General features: G+C 42.1%; 2 protein-coding genes across 13 annotated transcripts; both read right to left on the bottom strand.

Annotated features, from left to right (window-relative positions):
- Nucleotides 1-83: 83 nt before the first annotated feature.
- Nucleotides 84-6856, bottom strand: atxn7l3a (ataxin 7 like 3a). 8 transcript variants are annotated; one of them, XM_084677605.1, is made up of 15 exons: nt 6608-6856; nt 5859-5942; nt 5637-5739; nt 5359-5491; nt 4974-5145; nt 4769-4866; nt 4600-4658; nt 4405-4450; nt 3921-4007; nt 3330-3367; nt 3161-3229; nt 3010-3053; nt 2010-2081; nt 1247-1383; nt 84-924 (listed from the first exon to the last, which is right to left on the bottom strand). In XM_084677605.1, the coding sequence occupies exons 3-15, from the start codon at nt 5685-5687 to the stop codon at nt 734-736; spliced, it is 1197 nt and encodes a 398-aa protein (XP_084533731.1). In that variant the 5' UTR covers nt 5688-5739; nt 5859-5942; nt 6608-6856; the 3' UTR covers nt 84-733. The 8 variants fall into 8 exon arrangements, 7 of the variants coding, with proteins under 7 accessions (XP_084533731.1, XP_084533732.1, XP_084533733.1 ...); XM_084677606.1 differs by having other exon boundaries at nt 4636-4658; XM_084677607.1 differs by lacking the exon at nt 2010-2081.
- Nucleotides 6857-6951: 95 nt separating this feature from the next.
- Nucleotides 6952-17057, bottom strand: ubtf (upstream binding transcription factor). 5 transcript variants are annotated; one of them, XM_084677600.1, is made up of 21 exons: nt 16476-16548; nt 13887-13939; nt 13580-13752; nt 13332-13415; nt 12740-12895; nt 12562-12626; nt 12348-12474; nt 12112-12222; nt 11876-12009; nt 11619-11760; nt 11475-11516; nt 11264-11377; nt 10967-11122; nt 10676-10822; nt 10477-10587; nt 10273-10361; nt 9982-10171; nt 9817-9864; nt 9645-9713; nt 9429-9554; nt 6952-9311 (listed from the first exon to the last, which is right to left on the bottom strand). In XM_084677600.1, exons 2-21 carry the CDS (start codon nt 13921-13923, stop codon nt 9219-9221), a joined length of 2214 nt encoding a protein of 737 aa, XP_084533726.1. In that variant the 5' UTR covers nt 13924-13939; nt 16476-16548; the 3' UTR covers nt 6952-9218. The 5 variants fall into 5 exon arrangements, with proteins under 5 accessions (XP_084533726.1, XP_084533725.1, XP_084533723.1 ...); XM_084677599.1 differs by lacking the exon at nt 16476-16548 and adding an exon at nt 15694-16059; XM_084677597.1 differs by lacking the exon at nt 16476-16548 and adding an exon at nt 16699-17051 and having other exon boundaries at nt 7110-9311.
- Between the last annotated feature and the right edge of the window lie 419 nt (nt 17058-17476).

Raw genomic sequence — 17476 nt, 5'->3', positions numbered from 1 at the left:
GGGTTACGTGTGTAAAAGCAGGTTCAAGACAGTTACAGTTATGTCAAAGTATCAGCTGACAGGCTAAAGAAACATTGCATGTAATGATCTATGGAAAGATGGAATATATTTTTACATTTATAATGGGAAACAACTGAGTCATGATTTTCTTTACATCAAACACCACATACATTCATAAAAACACAATAGTTCACACCATGATACATAGAAAATCAGCATTTACACTTTGTTGTTTAGAGACAAATCAAATACTCTCAATTGAACACAAAATTGCACATTTAAATATATATATATATTAGTCAATGTAAACAGAAAAGTCAAATATTTAAAATGGCACACACATACACACCCCAATGGCACATTCAGAGGTGCATAGTCATCAGAAAACAGACTCATAACATTAAACAGTCAAACTTCCATGCACACAAACAAAGTCTTGTCTCTCATTATCTGACACACATACACACTACTGTGCAATACAATGCTATCACTGAAAAGCCACCATTTGATACTTAACTCCAATGTACTGTAGGGTAAACCACAAAATGGCACACTTGTTGGACACAAAAAAGAAATCTCAAAAGAGCTTGAAAAAGCATGATTGGTCCCATGGCTTGACAGATGACAGTCTAACTGACTCATCCTATTTCTCCTTTACGTTATGATGGGGAGAACCGGCTACATGGGAGGCTGAGGGGAGACCGGGGGGGGGGGGGACAGAGGGGCACCTTTGCTAGTTGAGGTCGTCATAGATATTAGGAACAGAGGGAGCTGGGAGTTTGGGTCTCTTCTTTCTGTTGGATAAGGTGAGGTTACTCTGGGAACTGCTGCCTCCTCCACTCGCAGTACCTCCACCTGCAGCACCAAGCCCTAGAGACAGCTTCTTCTTCTTCTTCGGCCTCTTTGAGTCTGAATTGTTGGTGCCTGGGTGAAAGAGGGACAGAGAGACAGAGACAGAGAGAGAGAGGGACAGAGAGAGAGAGAGAGACAGGGAGAGAGAGAGAGAGACAGAGAGAGAGAGAGAGAGAGAGAGAGAGAGAGAGAGAGAGAGGGACAGAGAGAGATGGACAGAGAGAGAGACAGAGAGGGGGGGGTAGAGAGAGGGGGGAAGAAGAGAGAGAGACAGAGACAGAGAGAGCAATGGACACAGAATACACAGGGTTGAGATTAAGACAACATGGGAGATCAACTCGCTAATTCCTTCAGCATGCGTAGACATAGCAACCAGGACGAAGGGTTTCCTTACTGGCTTTGGAGGAAGCCGAGTCGGTGGGGGAGATGTCTGAAGACCCATCCCACTGCAGCCGGCTCATGAGGCCCTGTCCGTCTGAGGCGTCGTAGCCGTCGCTCTCCACCACAGAGTCTGCGTCAGGCAGCGACGACCTGCCAGAGACAACACCGACACGTCCTGTCAGACCAACCAATACAGCACCGTTTCCTGTCAGACCAACCAATACAGCATCATTTCCTGTCAGACCAACCAATACCGCACCAGCCACAACAGCAGCAATTCTCAGTTTCCTGTGCTAACAAACCAAGAAAAAAAAAAAAGTATGTACGACTACTATGGTTAAATAAGAAATATATGATATATCCAAATGCTCTTTTCTAACTCCTTCGCTGTATTTCATGGAACCAAGTGAGGTGTCAATGCACACATTGCTGTCAGGATCGAAACATGAGAATGGAAGGGAACTCCACAGTGCTCCTGGGTAAAGTCAGTAAGATCTGGGTCTGCCCTCAGCTTCCACCAGAGTCCTCACAGCTTTACTCCAATGGTACTACGCAACTGCACTTATCCACCTCGAAAGAAGCACCCAAATCAGGGAAACACTGAATGCAACGACTCAAGCAAAATCCGCAGTTAGTAGCACAGCATACACGTGGCTCTGCATGGCAGAATATTGCTCTGATTGCACTTAATGACGGGTCTAGACGCCGCTGGTGGCCAAACCGTCGACAGGTCTGAGGGGAGGGAGGGATGGGGGGGTTAAGGGGGTCACACTCACGCGGACGGCCCCAGGAGGAACACCCTGACTGCCCTCCTCTGTTCGTCCGTGTGCTGGGGGCAGCGCTGCGACCTGGCGGGACACAGCGTGGCATTACAAATCCCTGAGAAACAACTGCCCACAATGCACAGCTCAGTGGGCCTGCTTACCCAGGGCCACAGCGAGAGGGTGGGATCAGACTAAAACGGACGCAGCTAGTGACCAATCAGAGTTGCAAATGAACAAACAGCAGTTAAGAGAGGAGGGTTTGATCACTGGCGGTGTCCTCCCAGTCTCCCACCACATGAGGCAGTGCCCTATCAGGGTCTCATATTGTCCAATTAGAATATCGAAGTTGATAATTGGTCAGATCGAGGAAGACAAACTTGATTTTTTTTTTTTGGGGGGGGGGTGCTCGATCCAAATCATAGTGTTATTGAAGTTCTTTGAGTTTGTATCTTGAAATGGAAAACAATAGAAAGTATTGCTGAGTTGCCACTTGTGTACCCATAAGTCCATCCCAACATACTGTTCATGATCACTCTCATAAACAAACTTATGAAACTGGTCATGACGACACGTCTTTTTCACACAGACATCAAGCACGTCTCCACTCCCGTCAGACAGAAGCTCCTCCTTGAACACTCCAGCAAGCCTGGGCTGCTCAGCACCCAGGGAAACCCAGGAAAAGACAGCACTTACTGACCTCAATACAGTCATGGCAAGAAATACTAGCAAGTGTCTTGCTAAATTTATTGTGTGTAATAAGTTGATATCTAATCCTTTTTCTTTTTGCTCTACCGCAAACCTCCCAAAAATGTGGATTACAACACATTTCTAGATGAATAGTTTCAATTATTTAAGAAAATTGCAAGTGCCTATATTGTTGGCCACGACTAGTTGACTGGCTCTGACAGAACCATTCATTCTGAGCTTATAATGATTCTAAATCTTCCTTCTCTGCAAAAGGTCTTCTTATATGGATCGTCCACTTGGGCTGTGTGTGAAAGGCAGTCCTTACCTAGTGCACATCTTCTTTGTATGCTCTGAGACCACCCCACATTGCTGTTGAAATAGTGATCCATCCAGTTAGACAGGCATGCACACCGCATAAATACACTGAAGACTAGGAACTGCTGCACTGATTAAACGGTCAAAGGAGAATTACTCACTGTAGTCAACAAAGATCTCAGTTCATCGGGACCTAACGTTTCGTAACTGATTCCCGTATTATAGTTGTACTGCAGTAGTGGAAGAAGCATTGAGAGAAAGAGTGGATGTCAACAAACTTTCTCATCAAAAGTGCAATCTCATAACCAAGCAAGAGGGAACTTGTGTTACCTTGTATGGGTCTGTGTTGACAGTGTTACTAAGCTCACCTGAAAAAGAGAAACACAAACTGAGTCTTCACTCATTGTAAAGCCATACGGCATCCTTATGACTTCTATTCAGTGACGACTTGTACTAGGCCAAATAATAATTGGAGGACTGCTCAACTTGTCTAAATGTCACAAAAACACAATGGAATGGAAAACATTTAATGAGTTGATCATCATTCTATGATTTGAGACAGCTCCCATTTCTAGGAAACATGGTGTTAAGTTTTACTAGGGGCCAAAACCACAAATGATGATCACAAACAGATGAGGATTGCATTCAGCTCCTTTATTCCACAGGATCTAATGGTGGTGTAGAAGGTTTTGCTAAGCCCTTGTTGGAAATTAGTAGCCCCAATTTTACACATGGTACATTATAGGCTTGAACAGGAATAATCACATTTTGAACACAACCACAACACTCCAGCAAGAAACATGATTAAAGTAGTTTTTAAACAACACTGATGGAAAACAAATCTAAAATAAATGATATACAATATTTCAAGACATTGGAAAATGTAGAAGGGTCACTTGACAAACCAAACTGCCGACTCACTGTTTGAAATGTGTGTGTAGTCAGTCATATGCAAAGTAGGATGATAATTGAAAGATGGTTTCAATCTAGCTGATAAAATTAAATCACCTTATTCAACACAAAATAAAAAGAACATGTATCATAAATCTGTAAACTTGAGATTTCACATAATTTATTACACAACATTTAGTAAAAATGTATTGATCCTCTAGAGCTCTCCAGACGTCCATCACAATCCACATTAACTAACAATCAGTATTACTTCTATCTATCTATTCACTGGCTTCTGATGCATAACTTTGGGTTATGCATTAGAAGTATAGAAATGTTCCTGTCACTGCGGAAATGCCTCATTTCCCAACAACACAAAGGGAGTTTCCTGATCCGCAACATAAGGCTTGGGACCCAGCACTGCTAGACAGACCAGAGAGGTTAGACAACCAGTAGCAGCTCAAAATAAATAAATAACCTACCTAAATCTACAACATTGATACCTGTAACTCACCATTTTTATGCTTTAAAGATTTTGATCGCCTGGGTGAATTTGGATTCTGAGGAAGACAAAATGTAAACCTCATATTATGCTACTTTATAAATAGGATTTCAAACTAAACATATATTAATGTTGCATCAAATTATGTTTGATCATTTGTTGGTTGTAATACAAGGCCACATGCACAAGAATGTAAGTGCTACTTACCAAAGTTACGTGTTGTTTTAAAGAATGTATAAGTACCTTATCTGATTTTCTTTTCTTGGCTGTGACAAGAAAAAGAAAAACAGGCAAAAGGAGAGAAAAATATTATAAAAATGAGGATCAACAGCATTATTGTACATCTCTCAACAGCTCTGTTTATGTTACTTTTTACCTTTTTTTTCAGACCCATATGACCAGTCATTGTCATTGACGTCGTCGTTGTCTTCCTGATCACTCTCGGATTTGCTTGTGTTGTTGTTGGTGGCTATTCTGTGAGGAATTAGACAGAATACTTAAACACTCTTAAAAAAAAAAAAGTTAAATAATAAAGTATTATATGGTTCAGCCATAGAGTTGCGTTCAGGTCTCTTTCTGACCTGCGGTTGGCAATGCGACTGCTGTTGCGCCCCATGCCCAGACATTTTTCCAAGTGAGGAGCAAAACGGGACGCCGCAATGCTTCTGCTGCAGTTGGGACACACACATTCCTTGTTCTTCCACTGGTTGTACACCTGCCCAAATATGTCAACCCCTGGCTGGTCCACAATTTCTAGAGGAGGTAACGAAACAAAAGCAAATGAGAATTACAAGTTTTCAAAACTCAAAAATCTCACCCCTTTACCATCTCTTTCTTCTGTGTAGTCTACCATTAACTTATGACAAAACTTTCCATTTTCAGCCATGTTAGATAATGGATAATGACAATGAGTGGGGTTTATTTGCAAACAGTCTGAAAACAATGGAGAAAGCACCAAAAACTAACCAAAGTCCTTCATGCTCTCTTGGTCTGTCTCATCCAAGAAGAAATAGCCCTGTTTAACAGCCCGATGCACCTCAAAGCAGACACCCAGACAAGTGTCCTCTACCAATTCTGAGTAGATGTCTTGAGCCAAGGCCTGCAAGGTGAGACCATTTCAACACTGGTCAAAAGGTTTCCTTAAGTCTCAAACACTGCACACCATCCAAAATGAGGGCATGGTAAATCATCAAATGATGCACATCACTAGAGGGGGGGGGGGGGGGGGGGGGGGGGCACTTCACCTCTAGCTTGGTGTTGTCCAGGCCTGACAGAGACATATCCTCCATTTTCATTTGCAAAAATGTTTGGGAGGATTCACAGCCACATGGCACAGATGTAACAGCACTTCAAGGAAGACACATTAAAATCAGGGTCATTAAGGGTCATTTGTCAGTATGGGGCGCTTTGTATGATACAATTGCAATGAGGTCATAGCTGAAATGTAACAACTGAGGATACTGTACCTTCTCCGGCACTTTTCAAATAAGTCCCATCAAGACTTTTTCACGGAATGGTTGGTTGGAATGCCTCTGTCGTTGTGACACTGTCTGGAAGTGAAAATAAACAAACAGGCTAGGTTACTGCTAGGCTATCCTCCTGGCGTCAGTGATGTGGTAGCATTGTAACTCCACCACACCATATAATTCTTTCGACGAAGACGGATGCACTGGTTAATATTATACCTACATTAACGTTAGCCACACAACAGTGGGGTTGCACACTTTTACCAACACAGTAAAAATAAAAACGTCACGGCCAAATACGTACTGTACTTAAGAGCTAGCCACCTTTCTTATCAACAGATAGAGCTAGCTACTGTTCTGTAGCTACTAGTAAAATAACAAACATGCAATTCGGTTAGGCTAGCTAGTTAACTAACGTCGGTACAAATTCAACGACTTTATATACAGCTAGCTTGTTTATTGCTAGATTATTATTATCAGATAAACTACTACAATACTAGTTAATAAAACAACTATACTAGCTAGAATAGCTAACGACGTTTACAAAATAGACGTCACTTAGTACAGTATTGAACACAAAACGAATCGCTAATTCACACTGTACGAATAGCTAGAGCTAGCCCGGCTAGTACAGCTGTATGTCAATGTCGAAAAACGTAGATGAGGTCCCGATGTTGCAGATTATTCAGACACACTTTACAATCACTTAGCAAACTGTTTGATAGATTGATAGATTTTCATTCACTCACCTCCACAGATAGCTTCCCTTAGTTTTGTGAAAATAAAGCACTGTCTGAACTGACGACACTGCCAAAGCAGGCTAGGCGTCATAGACGCCAAATTATTTTTTTACCAACAGACATTTCAACAATCTTTGTTTCCTTTCGTCCAATCTGTTTAATGATGCTCCAAATTCAATTGAGAAAAATGTTCAACGCTGAATGTACACTGGTTGGAGAAGTGACGAGAAATACCATTTACGCAGAACGGACAGCCATTTTCTTTATATACAGACAACATAAAACGATCGCCGAGGTGTTCCTTCTTCGCCAAATCTGATCTGTGGTTGATTACTTTACAAAGCGGAACAATATCCACATCCAATTCGTTTATTGCAAAAAGTTACTGAGCTCAGTAATGCAGAATATCCCCGAGTGTGCTTAGGTTTGTAATTAGTCCTTCAAATACAGTTTTTTTCTCGACTACCTGAATGCAGTTATTTGGCTCACTAATACAAGTACATACATTGCATTTTGTTAAAGATCAAGTTTATTTGCCCAAATATTTAAATTGCAGGGACATAAGAACACCCTTAGCTATAGAAAACATCAAAATGTGTCAAATGATCCGCAGTACAAATTTGTAAAGCTTTTGTTCTTTTTTTGTTCTTTTTTTTTTTTTACATCTCTACAAAGAAAAAAACATGGGGAGATGTAACAACTAAAACCGACAAAATTAAACTAAAAACGTCTCCCATGTAAGCAATGGGCTCACTGGCCTCAAATGAAGCCAATGACAAGGCTTTGCCAAATAAAAGTACTACTCAAACAATAACCACTCAATACAAAAAAAGCAATATTTACAAATACCATATAACAATGTTTACCCCACTTATTCCATTGGCAACTCAGGTCCCCAAAGTCCCTTTTTCCATGTCCTGACATCATGCTTTCTCAGACTCGCTTGACAAACCATAAATAGCCCACTATGCTGGTTTAATTTAACAACAGCCTATTTAAATTCGTAATTGTCAAACTCAGTCTTATCTAACGTTTTTACCGCATTCTATGGTATTTATTTGGAGGTCAATTCCAAGACACTAGAAACCCATGAAATAACCCGTAGGTCATTTGTATATATGCTGGTAACAATCGGACAGCACTGATTAGCTGAATTCTTTCGCTTTTTAAACGGTTTAACGGCTTAATCAATATCTACATTCATGTTATTGGTGTGGTGTTCGGATGTGTCCTCGCGCAGGAACATTCAAACTACGTAATCATAAACACGTAACAGAGTGCTCGCTCTTTTCTTTCTGACACAGACACTGTTGAGCGGAGGACGAGGGTCGGGGCAGGTTTACATTAAGTGCACACCTCTTTAGGGATACACATCAGACTAAAAACATCAGGCTTAAATTCAATTCAATTTGAATCTATGTCAAATGAATGGATTCACTGAAAATACAGACAACTATAAGCATTTTCTAAATCCATCTTAATGTTTCAAATAGAAAATTAAAAATCAGCAAATCATCAATAAATCAAGTGTAAAACAGTGGTTAAAGGAAGAAATCAACACCAAGTTTGAAACGTTCCAGCAAGTCAAGAAGAACTATACTCCATTTGTGGAAAGCAAAAACTGAAATTGCTCATGTCCACCAACAAACATTCACTTTTACAGGTCTATTGATGAACATCTAAACCTCAAAAGCAACATCAGAATCAACATGAGTCAAAAATAATTGTATTGGATTTGTTCTACAAAATTCTGAACTTTCCAAAAAGGTAGGTCATGTTATATAAATAAATAGGCGTCAGTTACCTTTGAACTTTGACACCAGTCAATGACAACGGAAAGGCATTTAAAAAAAAATGCACCTAACCACACTCAAACTGTTAGCTAATTGTTACATCTCTGATTTTCCAGCAACAAAAAGACATTCATAATGGCTTAAATTTTTCCTGAAGTTACCACCTCTGTAAGAACCAAACAATAAAAATCACGTCAACAGTTTTAGCAGAAACAAAGCAGAGGCGCCAAAGAAGAATTGAAAAGAGAGAAAAAAATGAAAAAAAAACATTCTCAAGAGTGCAATTATTTGGTCACCTGCTAGCTACCTCCCACCCCAAACTAATCCACCAGAAAACATGGGTTCTTTGGCTTTCTGAAGCCTCTTTACAACACCCCTACACCAATGCGTGGTTGAAAACCTCACACTTGATCAGTCAGGATACACATAAAAATGTGGGTTGTGGGGCCAAATTTAAATCACCAACCGAAAAAACAGACAACCATTTCAAATATTTGCACCCATGCAACTTAAAACTATCCAAATATACCCAACTGCCCTATCATAAAGCCAGAGGCTCAACCTAGGGTAGCCTAAGACCAGATGGGCAATGGAACCGGTTAGAAGTGAATGATCTAATGGACAGAGGGCCTTAAAGAGCAGGGTATCCCCCTGAATGAACAATTAAACACTACAGGAGAAATGAGGGGCTTGTGTGAGATGGAGGCGGTGGTGCAGGAGCTCTCTCTGGTGGCAGGAGGACAGCAGGGTCGGCACAGTGGCAGAGCTCCCTGGACTCTTGGCTCAGCTCAGCGCTGTTCAGTCTATCAGGTCAGAACCGACCCTTATTAGTCTGAATCAGAGTCCGACGTCTCAGCAGAGCTCGACTCGCTGCTACTGCTCTCAGACTTGTTCTCCTTGTCTTCCGCCTCCTCTTCGTTCTGCAAGTGGAGTCCAAACAGAAACTGTTAGCCTTGCATCGTCATGGCAGCTCGAGACAGAAATAATGAACATCAGCAGTGAATGGCACTAGAAAGCCAGACCGCGCGAACACTAACATCATCATCGTCGTCGTCGTCGTCCTCCTCTTCACTGTCGTCTGCACTGGAGGAATCAGCCTCAGAAGAGGCCTTCTCCTCCTCCTCCTCGTCGTCGTCATCATCATCATCTTCATCCTCCGATTCCTTGGGGGGGGGGGGGGGAATTCAGTGATGAGTGACCAGTGTTGACCTCAGCAGAGTGTACCAGTCTATCAGTGCGGAAATGGAACGTACCATTTTTTTGACAACCTTGGCTGGAACTTTGGCATTAGTTCCTCCTGGTTTTGCTGTGCTCTTTCTTTTCTGAGAAGCAAACAGGAAATGCATTAGCATTCTTTTAAAGAAATTTAGTACTGCGTGACATACAATGTCAATCTGAGGAATTCATAGAACATGCATTACTTACTTGCGAGTTGTATTCCTTGTAAGTGGCTCTCTCTTGGGGAGAAATACTCTGTAGAACCAAGGAAATAAGATTTAGACAATACTTAGTAGGTTGAAGGTGCACAGGTAGCACATAGAACGTTTAACGTTTCAGAACGGCGATCAGATCAAATCGAGGGAAGTGTACCGCTAGCCACTGTTCCAGCAGGACTTTGTACTGCCTCTGCTTCTCCTCAGCAATCTTTTTGTAGCGGTCTTTCTCCTTCTGGGTCTGCCTCTGCCAACGGCCACCGATCTCAGCCATCCGCTCCTTCATGGGCAGATGGTTCAGCTCGCCATTGGACAGCATTTCCTGTGAGAACTTCTGATAGCCATTTCTGAAAGAAGACACAAATGATCGAAATGATGTCATCTTGTATTGTCGACAATACATTATTTTGTATGTATGTGGTATGTTTATTTGAAAAACAACACTCACGATGGTGGTTTCTTGGGCTCGCCCTCAAACTTCATCTTCTTCCCTGAGGCGATGATGGTGGCAGGTGAGCGCATCTCACTCAGTTCCCTCTGTCGGGAAAGAGAGAGAGGAGGGAGTGAGTCAGCTGTATCACCAACACTGGTCTGCATCTTGTCCATTCGGCCGATCAGCCTGCTTCTTGTTCCAACTGCCATCTCGGCTTACATCGTATCTTTTCTGGTCCTCTGCTGCCTTCTTGATCCAGACAATCTTCTCCTTCTTCTCCATGGTGTTCCACGTTGCTTCCATGGCCTTTTGGGCCTTCGGTCGGTCATTCTGTAAAGTAACAGGTGTGATGTTTAGACAGGCTAAAGTGACATTCGAGGTGTGTGGAGTGGACTTGGGCGGTGAGTTTAAGCCAAACCTTGAATCTGGCCAGGTAGTCTCCTATGACGCTCTGTTGCCAGATGTCCTGAGCTGTTTTGGGGGTGTCTGGGAGCTGGTTACGATCCTGTTTTCCTTTCTTCTCGGACTCGGCTTTCAGAACAGTCTCAAGCCGCTTAAACTTCTCCTGAAGGGGCAAGATAACAACTTGTCACCACGGTCACAATGCCATGTAACCTTCAAATAGCTAAGCTTGCCTGCTCTTTTCTACTGTACAGTACCACGCTGTACTGTACTGCACAACAGTGTGCTATTCTCAAAGGTATTGTACCTTTTTCTTATCTGAGAGGTCATTCCACATGCGTGCCAGGAGCCTGGTGAGCTCACTCTCAGACAGGTCAGGTCTCTCCTGCTGCAGTTTAGGACGTTTTTCTTCCGAGAAGATGAACATGGCTGAGATTGGCCTTTTGGGCTTCTCTGGGCTGGCCTACAAGTCACAGAGTGGTGGAGCATTATGACAAGACCTCGAATTTAAGGAGCACGCTCCAGCTATCCTGGAGCTCAAACTAGCTGATCCCCCTCGAGGGCAGTGCCGGCCCTTTTGGATCTGGTGCATAGAGATGCTTACCTTTGCTTTAGAGTTCTTCTTTTTGGCGGCAGGACTGTTGGCTCCATTGCCTTTTTTAAAGCCTAACATCTTTTGCTCGCCCAAGACGCGCTGCTGTTCCTCCTCAGACAAACTCTGTGGACATACACACAAACAGCTTGTACTGTTAAACAGAACGTTTTCCAATGATGGTCATTTCGTTCATAAACCCGCAAAAACAAACAAGACTTACACAAAGAAATCGGTTCATCTCAATTTCGTATTCTTTCTTCCTCTGAAAAAAAACAAAACAAGTATTTTTGAAAACCTAATTTAAGTAAAGACAAGACTTGGGGACCATTTGAAATGCATCTTCACAGACCGGTAGGTTGCTTACCTGCTCACAGCGTTTCTGGTATCCATCTTTTTCAGCCTGCTTGAGCAGCTTCCACTGTTGGCTGCACATGACCATGCGCTCTGTGCTTGGTACGTCCTTCATGCTAGACATCAACTCTGCACAGAACATGGAGTAACCGTTCCTGAAACACACATGCAAAACACACAGTATGAGCCTTTATTTCCTGCCTGTCTTTCCATAGTAGAGATCTATCAGTAACAGTAGTGCACAAATGTTGTATTAGACTGTCTACTCACGGAGGTGGTTTGTCCGGCCTGCCATCTGACTTGTCTTTCAGATGTCTCTCAGCCTTTGTCAGGGTCGACTTCACAATGTTCTCCTGGGTCATGTTCAGCTCTGGATGCTGTTGAATGTACTCCCGCATTGTCTCCTGATGAACAGAACACAAAAGAATTCACACCCACTTTGTTACTGGACTGACACTTGTATAAACTCCTATGATTGAACTTGAATAAAATATCTCTTATCTCACCTCATACAGTTTCTGCAGTTCCAGAGACTTTCCGATCCACTTAAGTCTCTTTTTGTCAGACAGCTGCGTCCACTGTTTCCCAAGACTATCTTTAATGTCTTTGGTGGTCGCCTGCCATTGAAAGAAACCAATACTGAGACGTTGACAAATTGTATACAGCTGACAGCAGTGAATGCAAGGTTCCTTTGCCAGTGCGAAATAGTCTTCTTGGAAGACACAGAGAGACCGTGACTCACATCGGGGTGTGTTTTGAGGAGTGCCTTCTTCTCATGGTTATACCACAACTGCTGAGGTGTTCTGGGCTTCTCTGGCACATTGGAACCTTTCTTCGTCATGCTCTCCATAAGGTCTGGGTGCAGCTCCCTACATACACAAGGTACTTACAGGTCACAAACACAAATCCACCATAAATATGTTACAATAGTCAAGCATGATGACATGAAATCTCACCTGAACTTCAGCATGCTTTGCACAAATGTTTCCTTGTCTCTCAGGAAGTCTTCTACGTACTTTTTCTGTGTTAAAATGCAGGGGTCAGAGCAAAGCCGTACATGAGAAAATGACCAAAAGATATATTCTCTTGATATCCATCTGACTTCTCCCCTTTTTGACTCTGTGTTTAACCAACCTTCTTCTTGTCTGGGAGCTCTCTGTACTTCTTGGAGAGAATCTTGGTGAGGTCCAAGTTACTCATCTCAGGATGCAGCTTGGCATACTTTGCTCTCTTTTCCATGAAGAACCGGAAGTATGGGGTCAAGGGTTTTTTTGGAAAATCTGGATGCTTCTGTTTAACCCCAAAAAAAGGAAATACTGTGTGAATATGTTTGTAGGTTTACATTATGTAATTTAGATATAGTTATTGAAATGCTTAGAAAGCTACTATTGTTATTTATAAGTTTGACTTGGTAAATCAATGTTTATGCTGAACTCAAGGTGCCATCCCTCATGGGTACACTGATTGACTCTAGCCACTCAAATCTTTCTACTAATATCAGAATGAATTATTTGTATTGCTTTAAATGAGATATCTGACTTTATCAGGATTCAAAGTCATTTATTGACAATACAACCATCTCCATCTGAGTAATCAATACTTGAATCCAGACAACAGATTTGATGCAATTTAAAGATCTTTTTTTTCTTCCACAATAAATTAAACTTTCAATGTCATGTTGTGAGTAGCCCTTTGTCGATGTGAAATTGACAAAATTCAAGCATACCTTAAGCTTCTTGCCTTTGTAGGGATTCTTAATGTAGTCTTGGGCGTCAAAAATCAGCTCTGTTAATGTACGAAACTTACGAATCTGCGGGGGTAAAAATGACCGACATGCTTAGACGAAAGACCATTAATCAGATGTACACATGTTGAACTGTGCTTTAACATAGTGCAACAAGAACCAACACCACCAAACTGCTAGAAAAAACCCTCAGATATTTGATCAATTAGGTCAATGGGAGCATGTCTCACCTCCTTGGAGACCTCCAGCCATTTCTGTTTACACATCTCTGCTGTGTAGGAGTTGAAGGCTACCTTTTCCCAATCGAGATGTGACTCAGATGTTTTATACTTAGTCAGGTCTTTCTGAGGGAGGTTCACTTTCATGACCTCCAACAGTTTAAGCAGATCATCTTGTGGCCATACTACAAACAGACAAAAAAAACATTTTATGTTTAATGGGACATACTCAAATTATTAAAGGTTATTTACTGCCAAGCTATGAATGATCACTAGTAACACTGAATAACACCACCGCTGAACATACACATTATCTCACCTATATCTTTGATGGACGGTTCCATTTCCCCATTCATCTGTGCGGTATTTTATCTATTAAAAAACATTGTTGTGAATAAATGTGGTGAAAATTACTGTTGTCATCAAAATAAACTACAATGGTAAAAAAAAGGTTGTAATAATTCAAATGAGTATAGGGTTAAAGCTGCAATAGGTAACATTATAAAATAAAATTCCTCCAGGCCGAATGTGGTTTCATACAATGAAAAAAGGAGGAAGAGGTTTAACGAAGGTGATTGGCTGGAACAGGATTGTTGGAACATAATTGGATGGAAAGTAGCAGGCGCTCCCCAAAAAATTGAAACACCACTGATATTGAGCTGTCTTTGTTGCTAAACTCTCGGTGGGCCTCATTAGCGTATGTTTATAGGGGTATAGGGGCAAAACTATTCATTTTTATGCCTACTTAATCTTATCTCGTGTACCCTATCTATAAAAATAGCATTCATGCAATAATGTGTGAAGTATTATATATTGTCTTAAAAGTTATAAAAAGTTCAAACAATTGCATTCGGATTGTACCAAGTTCAAATAGATTCAATTATTAAATCAGTGGCATCTGCGTAACAAACTCCAGCCTATTCAACTCGTAATAAAAATCCACCTCGACATAATGGTTGATGTTCATTACACCGCCCCTAAACGTTTACGCTACATCGTGAGGCATAGGCTGTTGCTTGTGACGGGTACAAATCTCAAATAACACTGCAGAGCTTCAACTGACACTCGCTAACGCTCCGTCGACCTATTTGTCTGCTGGAATCTGTTTTATTCGACGAAGTGTGTCTCTGGACGCACCAGTGTCGACCATTTCGTTTCTCGTGCCGTCGGTAATGGAGTATTTTCGTCGGAGTGGTGGTGGGGAGGTACCACGGAAGGAGGAAGAGAGGGTTTAGACACAGGCAGCTGTAGGCAACCAGCTGACCATGGACGGGGATCTGCTTTCGGTCTCCGACGAGGGGGAATGGTGGCCAGGGAGAATTACAGCCAAACGCGCCACTCGAAACTGCCTCACTACAGACAGGGAGCTGGACGCGAATAGCTCCGCCATGAATCTCTAATCGCTTGCCTTCTTTCTAATGCTAAAGAGAGAAAACAACACGTCTTTCCTTTGAAAATTTGATTTGTACAAACCGTACGGATCGCAACGTTTGCCTTTGGTTATTCGGTTAAGAGACCGACAAACTACTCAACCAAAAATTCGAAGGGCATTCTTTGGCTAGGCGTAGCCGCGCTCGAATCTTGGCGATTCAGCAGTCAGCGTCTCCTTGTTTGCTCTCTGGTACTTTTTGGTACAGTGGTTGTAAGACTATAATAACCTAGCACTTGAAATACTGTAGCCAGACTATGTGGTCATACTAGTTTGTAGATGTACAGTAGCCATTTGAATTTTGTACAAATAATATATAAAATAAGTGAATAAACCCATTAGCTCTTCCAAGCCCAAGGCAAAGCAACATAAGCTGCTGCCGCTTTGTGTAACTTGGCTGGCTAAAAAACATTTGGCAATATTTGCAGCCAAATGATGACATTTGTCATTTATAGTTTAGTCTACAATGTAATTGTGCATTCAAGCATTATATCGCTCTGAATGACGAATCTTTTTGGCCCATCATGTCCGCGCGGACGTAGCTAGCTAGCTTTTCAGCTTAACCCCTGGTCCCCGCATGAGGGCAACTGGTTCGTTGAAACCCAGAGTGAAATATTTGATTAGCTGCTATTAATATAGCTCATAGACTACCAGTAACAATTTACATAAGACTTAACATTTCAATTTCAAGACTCACCAAGATTGAAAACCCGGTCGCTTCGCTACTTTATTTATTTTTTGTACCACGGTAGCTAGCAATGTAGCTAGCTACACAAACGGACAAGGCTTGTAGCTGGCTTGTGAACCAGCCAGGGTCCTCGATTGGTGGTGAGCACCGAAGAAAATCAAGAAAACTGAAAATAATGTATATTCCGTATCGTTAATGCTACAGCGTCAATGTTAAAATATTAAAAATCCTTCGTCACTTATTTTGTTGCATCCCACTGCTTTTTAGTTAGCAGTTTTCACTGCTCGGTTGGAAAAAATGTTACACCCGAGACCGTGACTGGTTCACTGGCACAACGACGGTTCTAGAGCCGCCATTCTAGGCATAGCGAGTCTGTGAGGATACCTACCGTGACAAGGTCCTTTGGCGCACTGTGTGCTTACCAACAAATGGGCTTAAAAAGTAAGCCAGTGTGTGCAAACTAACTAGTCAGTTCCAACACCATAAGCAGGACAGAAGGCGGGTTTATGCAGGTTGGCGTTGATGGTTCTAGCAGTCAGGCGAGAGAGGGCGAGTCCATACGGTGTGATATTAAACTGAGATCCCTGATGGCTAACCAGAAAGGCGGCTGGCTGTTCCGTCAACAGCCGCATGGAGGTCTCGGCGCGGAAATTGTTGCCGTTTATCTTAGAAATATAGACGAAGAGCGTCTGATATGTTGACGTTTTAAAATATAAGTGACTTATGATTGTTAAATGCAAATAATTGCATTTAAAGAAACCAAAACATGAGACTTAAGTCGAATTTCCTACCCGTGGCTATGGACGACAAATTCGGCTATGGCGACCTCGGAATATGGTCTCCTCTCCAGCAGTCAGTCACTACTATACTAGCTAACACGAGGTGATTTTGAAAATTATTTTAAACAAGGAAATAAAAACACATTCGCGTTATTTACGCGAATGACGCTTGAGGGTTTATTTAAATTTGTTTATCGTGCAGTTGAATTGTGGAGAGAGGCGGCTGGTACGTTACCTGTCTCAGCGTGAGTCGATCTCGTTGTGGAATAAGGGGTGGGTTGAATGTTGGCCAGCACTGCGCTGTCGGTCCAGGGCACAGGCGCTCCAGTCCCCGCAGAGATGGAACTTCCCCCCGCCTCCATCTCACTTGCTTTCTCCCTCCACTCAACGCTCAGCTCTCTCGATCCAACCATTTCTCTTAGCAGAGACATCCGCATTTTCGATCTCTCCCCCGCTGCCTCACGCACGATCCAGAGAGAGCGGTGCGGACCAGGCTATTCTTTCACCACATTCAGATTCTCGAACCGGCGCAAGTCAGTCACCAACCGAGCCACCATATATTTTAATATCTCATGTGTCCCTTTTTACTTGCGAATATTGAATCCTTTATATCAAGACGTTAAACTTTTTTTGCCAGCAAGTCACCGAAGTGATGGCATGAATTTACATTTAGCCTACAACATCTCTGGTTCCAAATTAAAAATAATGAAAAACTTGGTATTTCATTATTAATTCTCCTAACTTTGGAATTTCGACCTGATAACAATTTAAAATCCAAATGCAATACATTTACTTTCCCAGAACAGTGCTTCCTTTTGCAAAGTCTGAAGCGGCTGTTTGACAGCTTCATTTTGTCCCTCATGTAATTTCTTTCAACTCCACCTTATCTGTTTGTGGGCGTAACCTTGCCGTCCAATCCAGTCAGCCAGATTCATTGAAAACAAACGACTTTCCAATGAGCGTAAAGCCACGTTATATAGAACTAGGTTGGCATCTTTCTCCTTGTCCCTGTG

Source organism: Hypomesus nipponensis, chromosome 17, assembly GCF_054491055.1.
Source record: "Hypomesus nipponensis isolate SF chromosome 17, ASM5449105v1, whole genome shotgun sequence".
Lineage (NCBI taxonomy): Eukaryota > Metazoa > Chordata > Actinopteri > Osmeriformes > Osmeridae > Hypomesus > Hypomesus nipponensis.
This window is presented reverse-complemented; position numbering and strand designations above follow the sequence as displayed.

Coding starts and splice junctions, on each gene's coding strand:
- atxn7l3a (XM_084677605.1), bottom strand. CDS start 5,687: ATGAAAATGGAGGATATGTCTCTGTCAGGCCTGGACAACACCAAGCTA. Junction 5,146..5,358: donor AGAGAGCATGAAGGACTTTG/GTTAGTTTTTGG, acceptor TACCTCCTCTAG/AAATTGTGGACCAGCCAGGG. Junction 3,054..3,160: donor TGAGATCTTTGTTGACTACA/GTGAGTAATTCT, acceptor CTATTTCAACAG/CAATGTGGGGTGGTCTCAGA.
- ubtf (XM_084677597.1), bottom strand. CDS start 13,923: ATGAATGGGGAAATGGAACCGTCCATCAAAGATATAG. Junction 12,896..13,331: donor ACAAAGGCAAGAAGCTTAAG/GTATGCTTGAAT, acceptor GGGGTTAAACAG/AAGCATCCAGATTTTCCAAA. Junction 12,475..12,561: donor CAAAGCATGCTGAAGTTCAG/GTGAGATTTCAT, acceptor TTGTGTATGTAG/GGAGCTGCACCCAGACCTTA.